Source organism: Protopterus annectens, chromosome 13.part0, assembly GCF_019279795.1.
Source record: "Protopterus annectens isolate FY-2018-M chromosome 13.part0, PAN1.0, whole genome shotgun sequence".
Lineage (NCBI taxonomy): Eukaryota > Metazoa > Chordata > Ceratodontiformes > Protopteridae > Protopterus > Protopterus annectens.
Genome location: NC_056747.1, coordinates 162,838,220 through 162,862,357, shown reverse-complemented (window position 1 = coordinate 162,862,357; position 24,138 = coordinate 162,838,220). Strand labels below are relative to the sequence as shown.

Below are 24,138 nucleotides of genomic sequence, written 5' to 3'. Positions count from 1 at the left end.
AGTTTTAAATTAACTCACTTTATTGTTCATAACCGTCAGAGTGAGGAATGCTCATCTTCTCCAATCTAACTGGGCGATTCCCAAATCAGGCAGGCTTCTAAGTGTCCACCCTCTGCTTTTCAGCTTCACTTAAAAATATTTTAAACTTGCCTATCCTACACCCTCCAAATGTAAGGCTTCTCCCTTGTGTTGATCATGTCACCTCATCTGCTTGCTATTCCCACTTTCATCCATCAAGGCAGAGTGACATAACCAATACAATAAGAAATCAAACACACAGGCAACTTTAAGGGTGCCAATTGTAGCAGCAAATACTACTCAAATCAAGGCCTAAGGCACAGGAGGTCTAAGTTATACTTCCCAACCAGCCTTCTGTCAAATCCTCCCTATGACTGTAACACCATTGGTTCCTGAATTAACAACCCCCCACTCCGGCCCACCCTTCAACATTATTTTTATACCAAGCAACCTAGAAGTAAAAGACTTCAGTATGTATCCAACAGAGAGAGAAAAAAAATAGCATATGCCTAATTGACTGATTCCTTCCATTTAATCCCACCAACATCCTACAAAAACATCCCTCATTTCCATCTTATCAATTCAATGAGTTTTTATGAAATCATTATTGTCCCATGTAACCAATACAGGCTTCAGCACACACATCTTCATTACCTTCTAGCTGTTCAGTTGCCTGAAGGGCTTATCATTTGTGAGAAAACACAAACTTTGTCTTTCAACTTCTACTGATAGATTAGGAAGGGTTTTACCAGCATTCTCTGAACCGCTCTGCCTGCACCCCCCCCCCATTTCTTAAGTGGGCTTTTGTGAGGTTGTTTGCATATTACAGGTCCTCTGAGGATTCCTGCACATCTAGTGATGTTGCTTCCATTTCCAGATTGTTTTCTGTAGCACTTCTGAAAAATATTTTAGGATGGCAGAACAAAGCAGGCTGCAATGCAACCTTTTCAGCTTACAACTCTATACAACTGGCAAAAAAACTAGTTACCCCACAATATTCATGGCCCACGAAAAGTCTAGACTGCTCAACCTTCAAAGCCTGGCCCTTCTTCCATATCAAGGATAACATAGGTTCATGTGTGTACTAGGTCAACAGCCCTGGAATCACTACAAGCCTAACACATAGAAGTGCCCTGGCATCATGCTGCCATTAGTTCCCAGTGCCTCTATCGAGCAGAACCACTGGAGTGATCCCCAAACAAAGCTAGATTCAGCAGGTCTGAATCTAGTCTATGCTACAGCAAACAAGGCACACCAATTTCAGAAAGAAACAGTTCAAATAAGCAGGCACAAGCAGCCTTCAACCAGAAATTCCCCGCTCAGGTCAAAATCTACCCTCTCCTCCCACAACAGTGCAGACCGCAAACCTTCTTAATGTAAAATCACTGGCCTAAAGCCCAAGTGCTTAACCCAGAACGAAGACACTTTTAGAATAACAGACTAAGCCTTCAATTAGCAACTCCCAACTTATGATGCAAGCTACCTGTCCTCCCACAACAGTGCAAACTACAAACCTTAATGTAAAACAACTGGCCTGAAGCCCACGTGCTTAAACCAAAAGGCTTAGAATGACAGTTACAATTTTAATCAGGCTACTAACAGGCAGTAATAAATACAGCAGAATAAATGCAATTGAGTATATTTAAGAACAGTTAGCAAAAGCAAAATAAAGTAATAAAAGTAGGAACAAATACAGTAAAAGCAGATCAGTAGAGTGCAATTTTTATTTGGTAAGATCAGACCATAAACTAATCTCACTGGATATTCACATCCCGACCCCACCCCCTGCCCAGAAAACCACAGTGAAAAACGTCTCTAAAGCAAATTTCACACTCCTCAAAATCGAGGTGGAATCCTTCAAAGCCCTCGGGCCTGTGGAAAATATGGCCCAGACTGCAGAATCCTTTATAAACACATTCTATGAACACCTTCAGGAATGCATGGATCATGCAATCCCAAATAAAACCAAGACCCAATCCTCCAAAGGCAGACGTCCTGTCTGGTGGACCCCAGCCATAAACAAACTATACAATAGAAGGAGGAAGCTACTAAATGATAGCGCAAAATCCCAAAAAGGGAAGGCATCACTGACCAGTATTAGCAAAAAACTACGGGCACTCATAAAATTGTCTAAGGCCAGCTTAGAGAGAAAAATTGCACAGGACACTAAGGATAATCACAAGGCTTTCTTTAGTTATGTTAGGAACCTGGGTGGTAATTCCCAGATATGCTCAGAATTAGTCCAAAATGACAAAAAATACACTGAACCCACAGACATTGCCAACATCCTAGCTGACAGGTTCAGCGCAAACCCCCCCCTCCCCACCAAAAGGGCAAATATCTGTCCCAGCAGAGTGCTGCCCCCCTGACATCTCAGATGCTCAGGTAAGAGCCGCCCTCTCCAAAGCAAAAAACACAGCATCAATGGGACCAGACGGTGTCCCAGGCTGCGTCCTACATGAACTCCAAGAAGAGCTAAACCCAAACATAAAACTACTGTTCAATCGCAGCCTTACTAAAGGATATGTGCCCAAAGAGTGGCGTACAGCAACAGTGGTCCCTCTCCATAAAGGTGGTGCCTCAACGGATCCTGGAAACTATCGCCCCATAAGCCTGACTAGCTTGGTCTGCAAAGCTATGGAAAGGATCATCATGGACCTCATAAATAAAAATATTAGGGACCTACAGACACTGGATCCTACCCAGTTCGGCTTTGTTAAGGGCAGATCCTGCCTCTTAAGCCTGGTTGATTTCTTTGAAACAGTCACCAAGGCCATTGACGAGGGGAAGGTGGTCCACGCAGCCTACCTGGACCTCGCAAAAGCCTTCGATACAATACCCCACTCGGGCATTATAGATAAGCTCCCCACTCGGGCATTATAGATAAGCTCACCAGCTTAAATATAAACCCCTATGTCACTAGATGGATTGCAAACTGGCTCAAGGACAGAACCCACATGGTTAGAATTTCTGGAGCCATGTCAGACTCCAAACCAGTTACAAGTGGTGTCCCACAAGGCTCAGACCTAGGACCTCTCTTGTTCGGTATATATTTCTCGGAGGTACAGGCCAACACGGAAGGACTGTGGCTGACCAAGTTCGCAGATGACTGCAAACTGGGCACCATAATAGACTCTCCAGCCGACACAAGCATCCTCCAAAGGGGACTCATAGAAAGACAACTGGTGCCAGAGCCATGGCCTCAAGCTAAATGCCAAAAAGTGTATAGTCATCCCCTTTGGCAAAAACAAAGTGCCCACAAATTACCACATAGGTGGTAATCCATTAAGTACAGAAGAAGTAATTAGGGACCCAAGTTGATAGCAATCTCTCATTTGACAACCACGTAGCCAAAGATGTTAGAAAAACATTTTATACAGCCCACCTAATCATGAAGGGATTCCATCTAGATCAGGGGAGGTCATAGTGCCTCTTTACTCATCCCTCATCAGGCGCATAATTGAGTACAATGCCCCTTTTGGGATGTACCTTACCAGACACCTGCGGCAACTGGAAAGACCCCAAAATTACCTCACCAAGAGGATCAAAGGGCTCAAACAGATGCCATATGCTGCCCGGTTAAAGAAACTCCAGCTCTACTCAGTGGCATACCGCCTGTTCAGAGGCGATCTGTGCCTGACGTATAAAGCCATGTCCAACCCGGAATTAGTGGACATGCTGCACCTCAGAAAATCCAAATCCCATCGAGCTACGCGCTCGAGAGACTTGAACCTCAGTACTGAAATAAATAGGACATGCTGGAGGGACAGATTCATAACCCAGAGGCTCCCTTCACTCTGCCTAACCTGGACTGGGATTTTATTCCAGAGTCCCTCATTGACTCTCTTCAAGAGGAATCTTGATGAGTGGATGGGAGATCGTAGGTTTACCCCGGGTATCACTTCTGTGTCACTGTTAGACAGAGGCACAGTATACTAACCTCGAAAAAGGGCATAGCAAAATAAATTTAAAATGGGTGGTGAAAGCCAAAACACATTCTGGCTAGGCTTATAAATGCCCTACGGCAGATAGCCTAGTATGAACCTATGTTCATGTACCGACAGCTGACCCACTCCACCACCCTGTTCCTTTCATCACTCAAAAGTACGCAAGCTTTCTACTAGACTAAATACCTTCTCTCCTATCCCACAAAGCTACTCAAGTGCAAAAGTACTCATACAATGCTTAGAGTTGCCCAACAATTTCTCTCTTGCTAACAGAAGCAAGGGAAGTCAAAGCAATCACATCCCTCCTCCCTAGTTTAGAATAGCCCCCTCCCCCAACACACACACCAATAACTACTGCATTCTGCTAAGGGGAAAAAAAAAGTACACGTTTCCCAGCAAACGGAAAAAAAAGATATTCATTCACATCACTGCCTCTCAGGGACACCACCATACAACCCTGTGGAATGTGTCTAGCTTCCTAATCACAGTAAGGCCTCCTTTCTACTGAATGTATTGACTTTTTAAGTTTATGCAACAATGCTACTGTCCCTCACTCAGACAGCTCCTCCACAACAGAGGCACCCTATTCCCTCCTTATCAAGAGGGAGCTACCAAGAAAGCCTATTTTGAAACAGACTACTCAAGCAATGGAACACTTGGTATAGCACTAATTTCCATCACTTTAAAGTCCAAGCTGAAGAAACGTTGTTGATTTTTTTTCTCAAGTGTCACTCTTTCAGCAATCATGGATAAACTTGTTGCTCTTACCCACTGTCTCACAAAACCATGCAACTGCCTTCCATATCTTCATTAGTAACCAGCTCTACTATTACTTCTACTACATTCCCTTTCTGTACACCTAACCCCCTTCCTTTTAACTCCCTGTTCTAATTCATCATACCCCTCAACCCCACAAATCCCAAACATCTTCACCTCCCCAAGGACCCTGATTACCTTCACAATACGTTGACAGTAAGCATGTAAAACATCTTCTCTTGTGAACTCAAATCCTATGCCCTATATGGCCATATTATTGTCATACTTTAACCCACTGCAATTCCAACCTTTTTCTTACTTAAATGTTACATACACTTATTTTTCTCAAGTTCACCTTAAAGTACTAGTCAGCCATATACTTTGGTGGTGCCACTGTAGTTATTTTCTCACTTACTGTAACAATCTGCATCCTAAAATATTGTAATTTTGCTTTGGAATATTTACTGGTTTCAATTTATTCTAAAATGCTGTATATACATATACTAAAATGCTCTTAATTTTGCCTTCGGACCTGGGTCAGGTCTGAAAAGGATGGCCATACTAGCTTACTTACCCTGTTATAGAATGCACGAATAAGTAAAAAAAAAAAAAAAAAAAATTATCAGCCTCTTTCTCACAAATGTCCTGGTCTTAAATACAATACTCTAACTTGTTTAATAGCTGCATAGACATAAGATGGCCCTTTTGCAGCCATAACTATAGCAATTTAAGTGAACAATACATTCAAAAACAAAAAGCAGTAATACAAGAATCTCTTATTCCCTAGCCAATTTCAGCTGACCCACTTAGTTATTTCTACATCTTATACATGGCATAAACACCAAAATCACGTAAAACATATACGAAGAGGATCACCAAAGGAAGACTGCAGCACTAAATCCAGAAAATGTATTGAAAAAAGTTAAGCGCTTTCATCAAAATCATCTTGTGATTTTGACGAAAGCGCTTAACTTTCTTCAATACATTTTCTGGATTTAGTGATGCAGTCTTCCTTTGGTGATACTCTCCATGTGCAAGATAGCATAACTATGAGGTATGTGAAACATGAGTCCAAATTCCAGAAAGGCTATACTGTACTTCTGCCTAAGGACAGGCTTTCATGAAAGTAAATAATATTCTGTTTGCAAGGCAAAGTTCTCCCAGAAAAAGGCGTTTTCACTTGGTCAAGGTGAATTCTGCTGCACCAAAAGAACTAGCTACACCCTGCAAGTGGGGGAGAGGAGGCTGTGAACGAGAGTCTGTAGCTCAGCACTTCGCTGCAAAGCTTCCTTCAATCAGATTAAGTGCTTATGTGGTATACTTGCAGGGATATTGGTCTGTATGGGAAAATGCAAGCAATCTTGGTCTTCAAGAGTGTTTCAATACCCACAGTTATGATGGATTTTATTTCCCTTTTGTTTCCAGTATACGTTCTACCAACACCGATTTGGACTATTGCCTTACCACATTTGTAATATGCTACCTGTAGGTGCTAGGTCCAGTCCTTTACTAAATCAACTCCTCACCACCCACTTAAGGGGGGGTTCATTCCACTTGTTTTAAAGGAGGCAAAGAGTACGCCCATCCTTAAGAAGGCAGGTTTACACTGGATAAACATACAGCTGTCGATAACCTTCTTTTTACAATAAACTTTAAGAGACGTTAGTGTTTAAGCAACTGCATTTACATCTTAAAAGTAAAAATCTCTACACTTCATTCCAATCCGATTTTCTCTACTATGCACAGTAAGGCTGTAGCTTTGATCTAATGCCTTTACTGGTCTCCTTATGATCAGTGCATTTACTGGTTTCCTTATGGCAAGGGATCAAGCTCATTAGATTTTGGTCATCCTACACTTGTCAGCATGTGACATCAACCATGAACTCAGACTCCATTATTTGGCTCCCTATTGAAATAAAGGCACTTGAAATATTAAGTTCAGAAAAGGCAGAGACAGAAAACATGAAGAGCAAATCTTGAAAGCCCCACCCCTGAACTTGGTCTTTAATCTAACCTCTAACTCTCCCCCTGGCTTTCTATTGTTTCCTCTCCTCTCCCTACAACACTCCCAATCTCCCCCTGTGATATATCTCTATTGATGTTAGAAGGAATAACCACTAGAGGATAGTATAACATTGCGACCTACCAGTTACATTGTTCCTACAAAACAAGTTCTCAAACCTAAACTGCTTTATTCCTGCCTCTGGTACCACCTTACTCACCCCTTGTCTCTCTGAATCTATTCTTATCTTTCTTCCCTTCTCCCCACTGGTACGCCCCTAGCCTCCTTGTATACCTTACCTTCTCAATCTTGGATTGTTTTCCTCACAACCTGCCTTCTTACTCCACTACTTGGCTCTACCCACTCCATTCACCCTGCGGGCTCACTACGCTCCCCTACCCCCAATTTCCACCCACCCTCACATCAACTACACTTATACCTGGCCAGTTCCTCCCACAATTAACTTACATACACTCAACATCCTTCCTGTCCTCTACATTTCCTGTTACCTATCATACCCTTTCCACCCTCATATACTAAATTACATCACTCCAATTCATTCCTGTCAACCAAAGCCAATTACAATGAACATCTACCTCCAACAAACACCCTACTACCTACCACATCACTTGTTATAACTATTCATTACAAAATAACTCTTCCTTCACCCATAAATCCACATCCATTATCTCTCCCAACCCTTCTACATACTCCCTAACAATAAGCCCCACCCTATTCAACACCACTGCCACTACTTATACCCTTCTTAAACCTATCAACACCAAACCCAAATCCATTATTACCTACAAACACATAATACTGCAAAAGATAGTGAAAACTCTACAAAAACAATGTGAACTATTAAATGACAGAGATATCCACCCTAACCCAGGTCCTTATGATACAAATCCTCCTAATATAAAACCTCCCAAACTAACCAAAATCAATACCAGACCAGCAAACAGTCTACTCATTCTAAATCTAAATATCAGGAGCATCAACAAAAAGATACACGCGCTTCATACTCTAATCTCACAATACTTCCCAGATATAATCAGTTTAACAGAAACATGGCTAAAACCAATTACCAAGGATACAGAGATCCTACAACCTGGATACAGTATCCTTCGGCAAGATAGACCAAAGAAGAAAGGTAGAGGCATTGCTCTACTTTATAAAAATACACTATCCATATCCAAAACTGAGTTGACTTTACCCCCTCTAGACAAGGCAGAAATACTCTTAACTAGGCTCAAAATAGGTAACAAAACTATCAACTTAGTTAAAGGCTATATCCCCCCAGGCAATAATATCCCCACCATGGAAAATATACTACAATGGCCATCACAAACCTTGCCACAAGAAACTATTCTATTAGGGAACTTAATTTTAATATGGACTGGCTCACATGCTCTTCCCAGGCTCCCACTAATCATATCAACCTACTTACCTTATCTCAACTAATCAAAGAACCCACTAGAGTCGACAAAAATAGAGAGAGAATCACAGACTGGATTTTACTAAACAAAATACCTTGCTCATATTTAGCAGGTACCCTTCCTGACACTAAGTGACCATTAAACTACCTTCCTACTCAAATATAATTCCCACCACCCCCAAACCTCTATACTCCAAACAATAAGGGCGGTGCCTCCACAGACCCTGGAAATTACCACCCCATTAGCTTGACAAGCCTTATCTGCAAAGCCATGGAGAGGATCATAATGGAACTCATAAACAAAGACATAGGGAACTTGCAGACTTTGGATCCAACCCAGTTTGGCTTTGTCAAAGGCAGATCCTGCCTCTTAAACTTGGTTGACTTTTTCGAGACAGTCACCAAGGCCATTGATGAGGGAAAGGCAGTCCATACAGCCTACCTCGACCTGGCAAAGGCCTTCGACACAATACCCCACTCAGGTATCATCGAAAAACTCATCAGCTTGAATGTAAACCCATACATCACAAGATGGGTTGCAAACTGGCTAAGCGACAGAACCCACAGGGTCAGAGTTGCTGGAGCCATGTCAGACTCAAAGCCTGTCACAAGTGGTGTCCCACAGGGCTCAGTCCTGGGTCCACTCTTGTTCGGCATCTACTTTACTGAAGTACAAGACAACGCAGGAGGGTTATGGCTGACAAAGTTTGCAGATGACTGCAAACTGGGCGCCATAGTCGAAAACACATCTGACACAGATATCCTCCAGAAGGGCCTCACAGAAGCGGATAACTGGTGCCAGAGCCATGGCCTGAAGTTAAACGCCAAAAATGCATAGTCATACCCTTCGGGAAAAACAAGGTTACCCCTAGCTACCATATAGGTGACAATCCACTGAGCACAGAAAAGTCATCAGGGATCTGGGGACCCAAGTTGACAGTAGTCTTCGCTTTGACACTCATGTTGCTAAAGTAGTTAGGAAAACCTTCTATATCGCCCACCTGATCATGAAGGGATTCACATCTAGATCAAGGAGGTCATCGTCCCCTGTACTCATCACTCATTAGACCTATGATTGAGTACAATGCCCGTTCGAATGTATCTGACCAGACACCTGATGCAGCTTGAAAGGCCCCAAAAGTTCCTCACCAAAAGGATAAAGGGTCCCAAAAATATGTCTTATGCTGCCCGACTGAAAGAACTCCAGCTTTATTCAGTCTCATACCGCTTGCTCAGAGGTGACCTGTGCCTGACATATAAGGCCATGTCAAACCCAGATTTGATGAATATGCTTCACCTCAAAAATCTAGATCCCTCAGAACCACAAGGGCGGAGACTTAAACCTTGACACGGTTATAAATAGAACGTGCTGGAGGGACAGATTCATCACCCAGAGACTCCCTATGCTGTGGAACAAAATCCCAGTACATGTGAGGCAGAGCACCTCGCTGGCCTTGTTCAAGAGGAATCTTGACCAATGGATGGGAGATCGCAGATATACCCCAGGGATTACTTCAGTGTCACTGCTTGACAGAGGCACAGAAAAATGATAGGCATAGTTTTTATTCAAACTAAAGGGGTGGCGAAAGCCACATAACTATGGGCTAGGCTTATAAATGCCCTTGGGCAGATAGCCTAGTATGAACCTATGAACCTAAACCTATAACAAACAAAAAACACTTCGACTTATCAAACTTCTAACATGATCTACAGCTCTACAACTGTATTATCTACCCCTAGACGAAGCTATCAAACACTTCAACTCTACCTTCCTAGAGATATTAAACAGGCATGCCCCTCCAAGAACTACCACAGTTAAATCCAAAACAGTTCCATGGTTAAGGGAAACAAGGCAAAAAATAAAAGAAAGGAATAGAGCCTGGACAGCCTGGAGGTCCAACAAAAACCCAGGTACACAGCAAGCATAACAGATAAGAAATCTTACTAAGAAACTAGTAATGCAAGATAAAAGAATAACCCATCAAACCCAACACTCGAACAATCCAAAAATATTCTGGGCAGGCTTAAACAGATTACTACACCCTGGAAAAACCACTACCCCACCCCCAACAGGCTTAACAAAAGAAAACATAGCTGAATCATTTAACTCATTCTTTACTGAGAGTGTACTTGCCCTTGCCCAAAATCAAACCTATACAAATACTACTAGTGCCCCCCCCAAACCTAACAGCCCCACATTTAAGCTACAACTCACCTCAACCTCCTATATAAGAAAACTACTATCCCAACTAAAACCAACACTAGGAGCAGATTACCTCCCCAATGAATTCTTAAAACTAGCAGCAAATGAAATAGCTAAACCAGCCTCAATCCTAATAAACCGATCCATCTCACAAGGTTCAGTACCCTTGATCTGGAAAACTGCCTATATCACACCCCTACACAAAGGGGGGAAATTCTTGTGACATATCTAACTACAGACCAATAGCAATATTATCCCCACTTGCTAAAATATTAGAAATATATATTCACCATCATTTAATGACATATTATTGATCAAGAGCTCATATCTCATACACAACATGGGTTTCGGCCAGCTAACATTCAGATATACCATTAATCACAACAGGAATAATGGTAAAAACTTTCTTCAGCCCTCTTCCTAGACCCATCAAAGGCATTTGACATGGTCAACCATGAAAAATTAAATCTCCCATATTGTAAGCCTAGGCTTAGATAACTCAAGTCTCCTGGTTTAAGAACTACCTCAACAATAGACAACAGGCAGTACTATGGAATAATAACTAGTCTCCACTCTTACCTGTAACACTCAGAGTACCTCCGGGATCTATACTGGGCCCCTTGCTGTTCTCAATTTTTAAAATAATCTACACTCAGTTGCAAAAGGTTCAAGCCTTATGCAATACGCAGATGATTCAACTAGAATATTTAACGCCCCTACATTACCCGACCTCCACATAAAGACCCAGGATCATTTTCAGTCAGTGGAAACATGGCTCACCGAGAATGGCTTGTTACTCGACCCAAAAAAAAAACCAAACACAAGCTCCTGCTATTTCATCCCTCAACTACAACTGCCCCCACCTGCACCTTTACTATCCACTCTAACAGTACCCCCATATCACCTGAAGCCCAGACAAAACTATTGGGTATTACTACGGACAATAAGCTCAAATTTGATGTACACGTTAATCTGGCCATTAAAAATACTAACAAAAAGCTAGGTAGCCTCTATAAACAAAGCATTCCTGACCCATAATGCTACAATTGCACGTACACACCTTCTCTCAACACTACTGTATACCTCACCCATCTTGATTAACTTCTCCAAAACAGAGATCAATAAAATGACAACCTGCTACAATCAGATAGCCAAATTTGCCAACAGCTCCTACAGAACACATCACTGCCTAAACCTAAAGCAATTGGGTTGGATGGAACTACCTAACTTACTTATTTATAGTCAACTGGTTACTACTCACAAGATACTCTATCAACAAAGTATATCACCTTCACTTGCTACCATTGTCCAACAATATTCCTGTCCTAGGCAACTCCGCTCAACTGACAAATTACAGTTAGCTGTTACTAGATCCAACAACCATGCTGGAGACTCCCTTTACTCTTCTTATGTGGCCAAAATCTGGAACTCCATGCCTACATCCTTATCCCCGATTACCTCACTACCTACTTTTAAAAAAGCTACAACTACCTCAGCAACAAATGGTTATGTCCCTGTTCAACTCCAGACTAATACCGGATCCACTCCAGTACTACTGTAACCATTGTCCTAAACTAGAGTCCTATCTGTTACTTGCATATAAATGTATACCACAAAGGTATGATGACATGCATAGAACAGTGTTAGTATGAATAATGTAAAACTGTTTAGGACTACAACTGTATCTGTCTGTAGTTTATACCATAAGTGTCTGTAGTTTATACCTATAAGTGTCAATAACTAGATACCCTACTGGATCTAGATGAAATATGTACCCAAGTTTATCTGTAGGTTCTGTAAAAATTGTTTCTTTGGAGCTTTTCTCCCCGGGCCTCTGCTGAAAATGGACATCAATCCAGCTGGACTATCCCGGTTAACAAATGTAAAATAAAAAAATAAATATATACCAACTCCACGAGCATCATACCTTGGAGAAGAGGGAATAGTACAAGAAATGGCATCTTCAACAATACTAAGCCTGATATTTATGCCATTCGGACTCAAAAGTTTTGTGACTCGCTCTAGCAAGTCCTGACATTTCAAATGGTTACCTATTACTTTACTGGCATATCACTGGAGTAGTTTTTGACTATTGTCGTTAAAAATATTTTGTATTTGACCAGATGACTTGCAAGAATTACTTTATCCTCTGCTTACTACCTCATCTGTGGAGTTCCAGAGTTCCATTTTGGACTAGGACTGCTTCCCGTGTATGTTCTTCCTTTAGGAGTCATCCTGATGACAGGTTTACTGTAGCAGTTATGCCGATGACAGGCAGCTCACCTCTCCTTACCACAGGGATCTACGTCAGCCCTCAAGTTAGCTTCATTTTTGGGAAGCATTCATGACTGGAAGATTTGACACTCAGTATTATCAAGATGGCTACCATACTTATTCAAATCATGTTGTGAGATTCTCCTATTCTAATTCTGCCCCCTATCAAAGAGGCAAGAAACTGGAAATTCAAGTCAAAGGTGCAAAATATAAGAGGCTTCATTTCTGCACACTTGCTCTTAAAGATAAAACAAGTTTTAATTGTCATATAAAATTCTCCTGTCTCCATCTTAGAAATAGTTGCCTTATCAATCCTATTATTGCACTCACCAAATCTTCCTGTGGCTGTGCATGCCATGGTTTCTTCCCACCTTCACTACTATAATATTCCATACCTAGGGTTACCTGACCCACAGCTGGGTCATTTTAAGCTAGTGCAGAACTCCACAGCACAGTTAATTGAAGATTATCTCAATAAATCAGCATATATCAGCTGATTAGCAGGCAGAATACACATGCAGACAGATGCAAAGTCTGCTCGTGCTTGGTTTGGATGTACATAAATGAAGCCCCCCCCCCCCAATTGCAGCCAAAGCAATGTTCCATCCCCTGCAATCAACCATCATGGGTTTGGTTGCAATTTGAAAAGGCATAATCTTATTCTTTCAGAGAACCTCATCCTTGGAACTTGCTGATAGGATAGTGAGTCTCTCAAACGCTGAGCAGTTTAAACAGTCGATCAATTCTTAATTTCTCCAACTGTAACATGAATGGACTTCAGTCCCAGCAAAGGGTTAACCAAAGTTCATGAAACCAACTTTGCTTCGATCACTTATTTTAATAAAATTTTATTAAATGTTTAGAACAGTTACATAAAAAAACAAAACGAACAAAGAGATGAACAACAACATACTTACTGAAATCACATGCTCATTAAAGCAAGGGCTTACACCTAACTGCATACTCTAGTTACAATAAATCTTATAAGCTTTAGGACAAAACCCTTGCTCTTTTTTTTTCTTTCTCAAAACAAAGTGTTCTTGCGGTACAAAATACACAACTCAGTAGGTTTATAGATGCGTACTAGGCCGCTGATCTTTTCCTTTAGAAGACCAGCCATACATTCCCCATGAAGTTTTTACTTTTTAAATTTAAGTACAAATTACCCAGAAAAGAGCATAACATTTAAATATTTACCCCATCCGTAAGGAACACGGGATGAATCTGCCATTGCTTATCCTTTCGTCCAGATTGCGTTTGAATAGTGTAAAAGTAGTACTTCACTTTATGTAAAAAGGAAAATTATTCTAAACAAGCTGTATTCCCTGTGATAAATTCTACCCTTCCAACATGCAAAATGTGTCAAATAAATAAAATGTACCATTTCTGTTGCAAAGGAGATTTAGCTCTCGAGTGTTTATGCCCCCACTTGACTTGGGAATGTGCAGTAGGTCTCACAGGACAGGGTTTGTTGAGGCTCTTGTATGTCAGACATTGCCCCTCAGAGTGTATGACCGAGAACGATAACTATCTGAGAATGTCTGCAGAGTTTTTATGACTTTCTTAATAAAGGAGGTGCTGGGTCAAATGTGTGGATAAGTAACTACTGATGGGGCATTATACTCAATGATCACCTGATAACCATGAAAAACATTGGAACGATTACATTCATGGACCTGGACACCATACCCTTAGTAAGAAGCTGGGCACTAAAAAAGTACCTTCTTACAGTACTGAATAAATGGTAAGCAGAAGGACAGATCATTGTCTACACTGGTCCCAAGGTCTCTAACTACTGGATCGACCGTTAGGTTGTCAGTAGTACAGTTACGAAGGGCTCCTTCCTTGCCACAGGATACCATTATAAAGTTCTTGGCATTCACTTTGTCCATGGTTTTAACACAAACTACTAGTTTGGGAAAAGTCCTCTAGCAGGATCTTAGTGTCCTCGGGGGGAAGTTTATGACAGTACCAAATTTAAAATTCATATGCAAGCTTCAATTGCCATAAACCATAACAGCAGCTTAGAGCTCTGAGAAAAGAATGCCAGCAAGGAGTGGCCCAAGGACAGAACCCTGGGGTACACCATTCATGACAGGTATTTTGAAGGAGATAGAACCCAAAAAATTAGGGTGAGCTGCTCTTTATGAACCAGTTTACTACCCAATAAGTTACATAGGGATCAATATTTAACATTTAGCTGGGATAATCAATGACACATTCTTACACGGTGTCAAACGCCTCTGTGAAGTCTAGATATGCCATGTTTATTGACGGACTTCTTTGAGAAGGTTACTGAAGCAGTGGATTAGGGCCAGATTAAGTAGGCAGGAGCCGCCCTCAAATCTAAACTGACATATGTCCAGTGTTTGTAGGTTACCCATGTCCTTATTTATTCAATTCCATAATGATAATGTCCATGGCCTTACAGAAGAAGAGGCTGGCAGACTTAAGAGTTCATTCCCTTGTTTGTTGATGCAAAACTTTCATGCAAGGAGATGACAGTTGCTGTCCTACAGTTGTTCAGCACAAAACCCCCTTGGAAGCTGACACTAAACAGACTTAGTAGGGGGTCTGACAAATGTTGTTTCATGCTGGCCAGTAAGCAGCCCAGGATGTTATCGTGACTCTCAGAAGCAGTGTTCTTGACCTTGGATAGTGCCTTGAGAACTTGTAAATGTGGGTATGCGATCTGGGTATGTTAGGGTGGTAGTAAATTTATCCACCAGTAGACTGGCTATATACACTGGGGCACAGTGTTTGTTATTATTCACTATTAGCTCTGCACAATGTTAGGCACGGTTTCTATCACAGTTAAAGAAAGCTTTGTGTTTGCCCTTAGCCTGGGTAACCATTTTAATCTTGTATCTGGTCTTGGTTGATTTCAGGGTCCAGAGTTTCCTGTTAACAGCTGGTTTCTGCATCTTGAGAGTTAAATTTATTGTTACGTGTAATGAGCCCCCCCCCTATACAGCCTACTTGTATTTTTTGAATTTGGCATTTTGTTTACCTTAGGAGAGGACAGATGCATCTACTGAGATGTGCTTGGTACATGGCAGTAGAGGAACCTGCATAAGCAGTGGTGTCCGAGTTGGATGGGATGCTGAATTAAGCCAGGCATTACTCACTTTCAGAGGATGAGCCTTGGCATAATCTCCAAACACCGAGGTACTACAGGACGCAGCTGGCTTCAATCTTAAGATGAATGTGACTGACCTGTGGTAAAAGATGGAGAAGAAGTTACAACTGGAAGGGAGAGCACAGCAGTCCTACCACTATGAACAAGTCCAGGATTTTACTTCCCCAGATGGGGTTTGGACTAACTGGTCGAGACAGTTTGTATTGATGAAGTTCAGAAATCTCTATACATACATATCAGAGGATATACAATAGTCCCATTTAATGGAGGCCCTGAAATGCCTCAGGAAAATGACATTTGGCTTAATGCATAAGGACGCACTACTACTTACTTAGGTGTTATCAGCTGAAGGGGGCATGGGGGGGGGGGGTTCTACAGTTAAGACTCCTTGTCACATCATGGCTATCAATTTTATGAGTGACGCAGAGGAGTTCCAGATTGGACTCTTAGTCCAGAGATGCAGTATTTTTTTTTTTGTATGGAGACAGCAGCCTTTAGTACATTCACAGAGTGCATTGGGCCTGAACGTGTAGTAGACAATGAAATCCTGCACTGATGGAGTGTTCTCAAAAGGTTCTTGAATCAGGTCTCCATAATGATGCACACATCGATGTCTTCCACGGCAAGTAGTGCTTATAGGGAGTGGAGTTTTTTTTTTTTTTGTTAAAGCTCTTAATATTGAGCAGCAATACCTATAAGTCATCCAGATTGTTTTGTTATGCCTGAAGCGTTTGAGGACCAACACTATGGGTGAACTAAGTTTGAGAAATATAACAAAGCCTTAGGGGGACAGGTGCAGGTCATCCCTGGCAAAGTAGTTAGGACTGTATACCATTTCCTCCCAGGGTGATCTACCCTGGACCCGTGTTGAGTGACAGCAGACACTAATCTTGTTTTCACACTGTGGCATCATTCTTGAAGGTAAAATGCTACTCAAGGCTCAGTTCATACCTGCCACGGTCACATTCTGAGAATTCTATCACGTATTTCTTCATATAATACAGGAAGTACTTCTCAAGTCACTTGCATCCACATGTACAACAACAGAGTCACAGTTGTAAGGACCCAAGTGTATCAGTGATGTGAAGAGTCCTAACACCAGATAAGCAAGTGACCAGGACCAACTCCTTGCACAGCCTGATCAAAGGATCATAGGAAGTTATTATGCTATTGGGCCTGAAGCCCTTATAACCCTAGCCAAGAGTTTAGTCCATGTTTAGACAATTCAGCAGCTGATGCCCCTGTCCAGCAGGGGTGGAATCCCAGAGATGCATTTTCTCTGTTTTCCATCCAGTTTGCGCTTAAAAAGGGGGTAAAGAAATACTCTGCTTGATGTGGAGAGGAAGTCTATTCCACACATGGGGGAGTCTCTGGGACACAAATCTGTCCAGCCAAGAAGTCTTACTGATGTCACAGACCAGTTGAAGCTGCAAGGGCGGGTTATTAGAGCACAGTTTGACTTGCAGCTATGCAGCAGTCCTATCAAGGCGGGGTCCGAGATCACATTATATATGTCAGACAGAGGTCATCTCTGTGGAGTCTGTATGAAACAGAATAGAGGAAATAGGACTTTTAGCCTATCTGTGTATGGTGGATTTTTGAGGCCCTGGATTCTTCTGGTGCGGAACCTCTGTGGTCTCTCCAGCTGCTGCATGTGCTTTGCAAGGTACATGCCAAACAGGGCACTGTACTCAATAATGGGCCTTATAAGGAAAGGATACGAGAATGTTAGGATCTCTTTGTCCCTGGGATGAGATACCCTTACTTATGAGGTGGGCCATGTAGAAAGCTTTCCGTACAACAGAAGCAACATGGTGGTCAAACGTCAGGATGCTATCAACCTGGGTGCCCAAATCCCTCAAGACTGATTGCATGCTTAGAACGCTGTTATCAATGTGATAATCTGTTGTGACATCACTCTCCTCAGAGGAGATGATCATGCATTTTTTGGTACGGAGCTTCAGGCTATGTTTCTAGCACCAGTCATTTGTTTGGGTGAGACCCTCTTGCAGGATATCCACATCAATAGGGGAATTGATGAAAGCACCCAGCTTGTAGTCAGCTCCAAACTTGGTCAGCCACAGCCCACTAGTTTTCACCTGCACCTTACAAAAGTATATACCAAATATCAGAAGCCACAAGACTGAAACCTATGGTACAGTGCTCGTTACAGGTCTACTGCTTGAGGTGGCTTCCCCTATTTTGACTAGGTGGGTTCTATCAATCAGTGAGCCAGTTAGCTATCCATCTGGCAACACTGATGCCTAGTTGAGAAAGTGTATCCATTATGCCCAAGTGGACAACAGTGTCAAAGGCTTTGGCCGAGTCAAGGTAGGTGCACAGTATTCCCCTTGTCCATGGTTTTGGTGACCATCTCAAAGAAGTCAACCAAATTTAACAGCTATATCTCCCCTTGACGAAGCCAAACTCTGTGGGATTGAATGTTTGGAGGTTGCCAATGTCCTCGTTAATGAGGTCCATAATAATACATTCTATGGCCTTGCAGATCAGGCTAGGCTGATGGGTCTATAATTCCCCAGATTGGTGAATGCTCCACCTTTGTGCAAAGGGAAGACAGCGGCTGTCCTCCACTCAGCTGGGACAATACTCAGGCTCCCTATTCAACCAAAGCCTAACAGTGTTGCAAGTTCCTTAAAGAGTTCATGTAGGATGCATCCTGGGATGTTACTGGGTCCCATGGAGGCTGTACTTTTTACCTTTGACACAGCAGTGATGACCTGCTCCCTAGATACAAGGGGAAGAGACACATACTGGGAATGTCCTGATTTACTGAGAGAGAGGGGGGGGGGAAGAGGGGTGAAGTTTCCATTGAATCTGTCAACCACATAACTGGTGCATCAGTGTGTCACACAACGGAGTCACCTATGATTAGGATGTTGGATTGTGAGGAGGTTTATCTTATGGCTTTGGAACAGACACAGTGACTCTGATGTATGTTTCATGGTGGGTACTAATTGTGTTGTAAGGCTGTTAAGGGTACTGGTTTCTTAAGTTACACTTAGGAAGCCTTTGTGGGTTAGGCAAGTTACTTTTAAGAGACTCAGCATATGTAAGCCTGTGTGTCGAGTCTTATCAGTTTAATGTAGTACTGACAACCTGCCTGTTACTTGTAGTGTCTTCATGTGAGAGTTTTGCCTCTAACAGCATTAAATAACTACATCTGTCACAAACTATCGGTTTAAGGAGCAGGTGGTTGTTGCTAAACATGAGAGAATTGCTAAACTTGTTGCATGATGCCCATTTAAAACAAGCTGGATAAAGAGAGGGTTGGAAAGTGCAAATCCATTGTTCCAGGTGCTTATTAATGTGAGCTGAAAGGGGAGTAGAGCCTATGAGGTTTGCAGCTGAAGACTAGAGATGTTCTCAGTCTGGTGCTGGAGACAGCTACATACAGCTGCACCAAGTCCAGTACTAAGAGATCAATAAACCCTAGCTCCTCCTCTCAATAAACCCTAGCTCCTCCTCTCAATAAACCCTAGCTCCTCCTCTCAAACCCTAGCTCCTCCTCTCAAACCCTAGCTCCTCCTCTCAAACCCTAGCTCCTCCTCTCAAACCCTAGCTCCTCCTCTCAAACCCTAGCTCCTCCTCTCAAACCCTAGCTCCTCCTCTCAAACCCTAGCTCCTCCTCTCACCAGAAGGAGAAGGGTAGGATTAACACCAATATGCTTCCTTAGTAGTAGTATTAACCCAGAAGTTGCCATGTTCAGTACACTTGCTACAGTCTCCTCTTGGTAGACACCCTACATAGAAACTAAAGCAGCTGGAGCTTCAATCACTGAGCTGCAGTTAAGAAGCCAGTAGATTGCAATGGCATATTTGTACTTCAGTACTGACAACAGCTCAAGTAATCTGAAATATAACCCTTATACATTCCAATTCAGCATAATTAAGGATTGCACCAACAATGATATTGTGTATATATATTTCTGCTGGCATATTCATATAAATGCAAGACATCTGGAGGGGAAGCATAACACTTCTGAAACAATAAGCAAACTCCTCATGAAAATGGATACAAACAAAATACTGACAATAACACAAGTAAAATCTCTGCACATGATCAAATCTTCTAAGCTACTGTTCTTTGGAATACTTCTCCATCTGATGAAAAGCTGAATGGTATGTACCTGATCAATATTAAATATGCACATCTGCTAGCTAGTCACACATGGTCTTAATGATCAGCCTATAACAAGCATTAAAAAGTACACCTGTGTAAATATTTTTACCATAACAGAAGATGCTTCATTAATTATATCACTGCTGCAGTAGCCTTTATATACTGCCAAATATCTAACAGTTGGCCAGTCTTTCAAAGCCTTGGGCTCCAACCACACGTGTGAAGGCTGCTATCAGCTCATGTACCTGTGTAGACAAACAGTAGCCCGAGAGCAAAAAAAACTTTAGGTCTTTCTTGTCAAAAGAGAGGGGAGGCTACTATCCTAAACAAAAAAAAAACATAAGAGCACTTACAGAATTGTGCTATGTTTATCATGCATCACAGTTGCAGTAACATTTAGCTATATAAATATGCTACCTTGGCTTCCACAGCTTGGGAGAAGAATGAAGGATTAATATCCAGGAGTCCCTGAAGAATAGTCCTGGACCCAGAAAGGAATCCAGACTGTAGTGCTTTGTAAAAGCATGTGCCAAGGACCAAGTGGTTGTCCACCTCTTTCCCATATGCTACTTAAGAAGCAAAGTTTCTAGTACAATGTGCCATGACCCTGCCTGAAAGTGATTTAGTATGGTGGAAAAAATAAATAAAAAGGTAACAGCAAGAGACAACCATCTTGAATCAGTCCATTTTGACAGAAGTTACCTTGTCTTTGTCCCATCATAGGAGATAAATTGCTATTCAGCTTTCCTAAAGGACTTGGATCTGTTAAGAAAATAACCCAAGTTGCCTGTGCACATCCAGCGAATGAAGAATATTTTCTTCCTAGTTTTAAGGATCAGAAAAGACTACTCTGAATCACACCATCATGTCCCTGTAAATTGTAAAACTACTATTAGCATAAACAAGGGATTGGTTCTTAAATTACCCCTCTCCATCTATGGAAAACCAAATAGGATTCACCCACCATAAGAACTTGAAACTCAGACACTCTTTTGCAGATGTCGAAGCAATACGTAAATCAGTCTAACCATGAAGCACCCTAGTGACCTGGTTTAAAAAAAAAAAATAGGGAAATATTAACTTTTCCAGCAAAAAAAATTACAATCCCTATACAGCCAGACTTACTCGACAGGGATTTTGCATTTAACACCCTTCAAGTGATACCTGACCACAGTCTGAAAAGAAAGAGGAGGATCCAAGGATAGACAAGCTGAAATGACAGATAAACCTTGCTGAAAAAGTAACCCAGGCCAGCAGATAATTCACACACACATTAAAGAAACAAAATGGTACAGAATCCCTGAATGGGCCCAGATTATTTAGTACAGCACCCAATAGAAATTATTTACTATATAGCAACATAAAATTTTCTAGTAGCAAGTTTTTCTTGCCTTCTAGAAATAAGGTGCCTAAAAAGGTATCAAAACTGAATCATCCAGGCAGTCAGTTATAAAAGTTTCAGACTGAAGTGCAACAAACTTCATAAGAAAAAGAGCCAAAAGGTAGTCACCACAATCATCTTGGGAGGGTCATTTGGAATGACTATCCATGAAAAGAGGGAAAATACATAATGGAACATTCCAATCCATGGTAATGAGAAAGCATCCATTTTCTTTCTGGCCTGTTTGCAAGAAATCATGAAGTAGAATTAGTTGAATTATCTGTTTTAAAAGGAGATAAATAGATCTACTTGAGGTGTTCCCCACAAATGAACTGATTCTTAGAACACGCCCCCACACACACACACTCGTTTAATTTTCAGTCTTGAAGGTCTGTCCTTGTCTTGCTCAGCTTGTCTTCCACTACATTTTCGCCATCAGAAAAGAGAAAGAAACAGTGCTAAAGACTGCCTGACCTCCCAAGCAATCATTGCCAGTCTGTGAAATGGTAAGACCTGGTGGCCCATTTTATGTAGAAGGTTAATGTGATGCTGTCTGCAGTCACTTGCAAAGGCGCAAGCGTCCACAGGTGGTGGAGAGATTCTATAGTATGGATCAAAGCCAACATCTCTTTCACATCAATTTGCTTTGATGCGTCTTATTTGCACCAAAGGCCCTACACTACCACTTCACTGACATAGATCCCCATGCAAAATCCTACGCATCTGTTAAAAAAACAAAAAAAAAAAAAAAAAACACGGTAGAGAATGTGAGAGAAAGGATTCAAATAAATTGGTATTCTTCCCACAAAGAAGTTCTCACAAAAATAGAATCAAATTCCAGAGACTGGGAGTGCTGGGTCCAAACAGTTTTCTGGAAACCACTGACTTTCTTTCGTAAAACCTTACAATAAGAACCACATTTGCCATGAACCCCAATAACCCGAAATAATGTCTGAAGTCGGAGATTGGTTGGGGAAATTAAGATTTAAGACAACACCCTCAGAAAACTTCTGATTAGGTATCCAAGCAAAACACTGCTTCACAGTAGCAGAAGTTGCTGTTCTGGAAAGAAAATCAACACAATCATGTATACTTTATATAAATAAATAAAAGTTTGCTGTTTGTTTACATATGAAACAGAGACACAGAATTTAAAAGAAACTAGCTTCTGAAAATGAGAGAGAGAGAGAGAGAGACAGAGAGAGACTGCACAGTTTCTCAAATTGTCAAAACAAGCCAATACAAAGTGGTAAACCAAAATCCTGAAGTCTAAATATAATAAAAGGAATATTATTCTCTTCCCAGACCTGTCAAAAGATTAAATCCTTGCTCACAGGAGAAGGATTAGTAGCAAATGCATTAGACCCATAGAAGGCTGCATGAACAGCACAGTGTGTCAAGCACAGCCTCCAATGCTTAAAAAAATAAATAAATAATAAAAATAGTAGTGGAGCATCCGTTTGAAACCTATCATCAACAACATTTTCTCAGGGATGAATTCATCTCAATTTGCTCAAAATTAAACCAGAAGAGTTAATATTAAAAACAGGATTCCTTTAGGTCTGCTATTGAGAAATTAACGCACACCCACTGCTTTCTAACTTTCAGAAACTTGAAAAAGAATAAGTAGTACCAAAGAGAGGGAATGAAAGGGCTCAATTTAAGTACTGAGATACGTGAGGAATTTAGTAGTTAACTAACAGGCACTGAGCACACACACAGTTCATGTATTACCAGACTACCACCAGAGACTTCAAATGCACATCTCTACATAAACAACAAAACACACACTATATACATATACACAGAAAACTGACCTTTTTCTTTTTACTGCTCATGCAATTTACAGATCCTACAATACTGGTTATACTTCAAAGAAGTAACGGTTGTTTGCAGATGACGAACTCTCTTGTCTTTAATAAATGACAACAGTACGTATCCATTTTATATATATATATATATATATAAAATATTTATTGTAAGAAGCTGCCAAGTTCAGAAAACACACGATGAAAGATCAAACACAAAAATCAAATTTACACAAACTGCACGCATCTGTGATTTGTTTGTTAATGCATTCTCTTAAGACAATCCGAAGCCGAACCCAGCACTTAATCAGTGAAAAGCAAAGCTATTAGTTCAGGACAGGCAGTCAGTCCATTACAGGGACATAAACTTACACATGGCAGCACAACTAAAAGATTGGAAACACTGCTATAACAATTACAACACGCATAACTATCCAATAAGAAGTACACCTACAAGAGTTATAGTGTCGTAGCACCACCTAACACAACATGCGGATAATCTCATTGACATCAAAAACAAAACTAACTCTTACTTTCTCCAACCGCCATTCGCTTTCGTCACGCTTTTCTGCTGCTAGTGATTCGCAACGGGAAAGTAAACGCACAAAATTGATTTCCAGTCTAGAGCTACCCATTCTACCACCTCCCCTCTTACTTCACATAAAACTGTACACCACTCTGGGGGACCAAAATACGGGGACACCGATGATTTGGCATTTCCTGTTATATTGCTAAGCGTGACAGAAGTACGTGCCTTAGTCAGGCTTTTTGTAGTTTGCATTGCTTCCTTTTCTTACGCGGTTTTGTTGATGAACATTTAACACACACCCCCATGCGGGAGTAGCAAGCCCCGCCCAAACCCCGCCTGACGCTCAGATCACGTTGACATCACTGACCAATCCTGAATAATTATTAATTCTGCCTGTGGTCGACGTGAATATAGCATACACACGCTGTAAATTCATCTAGGTTCATAGGTTTATACTAGGCTATCTGCCCTAAGGCATTTATAAGCCTAGCCCAAATTTTTG

At 41.4% G+C, this 24,138-nt stretch overlaps 1 protein-coding gene across 1 annotated transcript in view; it reads right to left on the bottom strand.

The window, feature by feature from the left end:
* Window positions 1–23,937, bottom strand: part of USE1 (unconventional SNARE in the ER 1) — a 393,299-nt gene extending 369,362 nt beyond the window's left edge. The window contains exon 1 of the mRNA XM_044090746.1: window positions 23,641–23,937. Coding sequence (XP_043946681.1) covers window positions 23,641–23,742 — 102 coding nt within the window. The 5' untranslated portion in view covers window positions 23,743–23,937. The remainder of the gene's footprint in view (window positions 1–23,640) is intronic.
* Window positions 23,938–24,138: the final 201 nt, after the last annotated feature.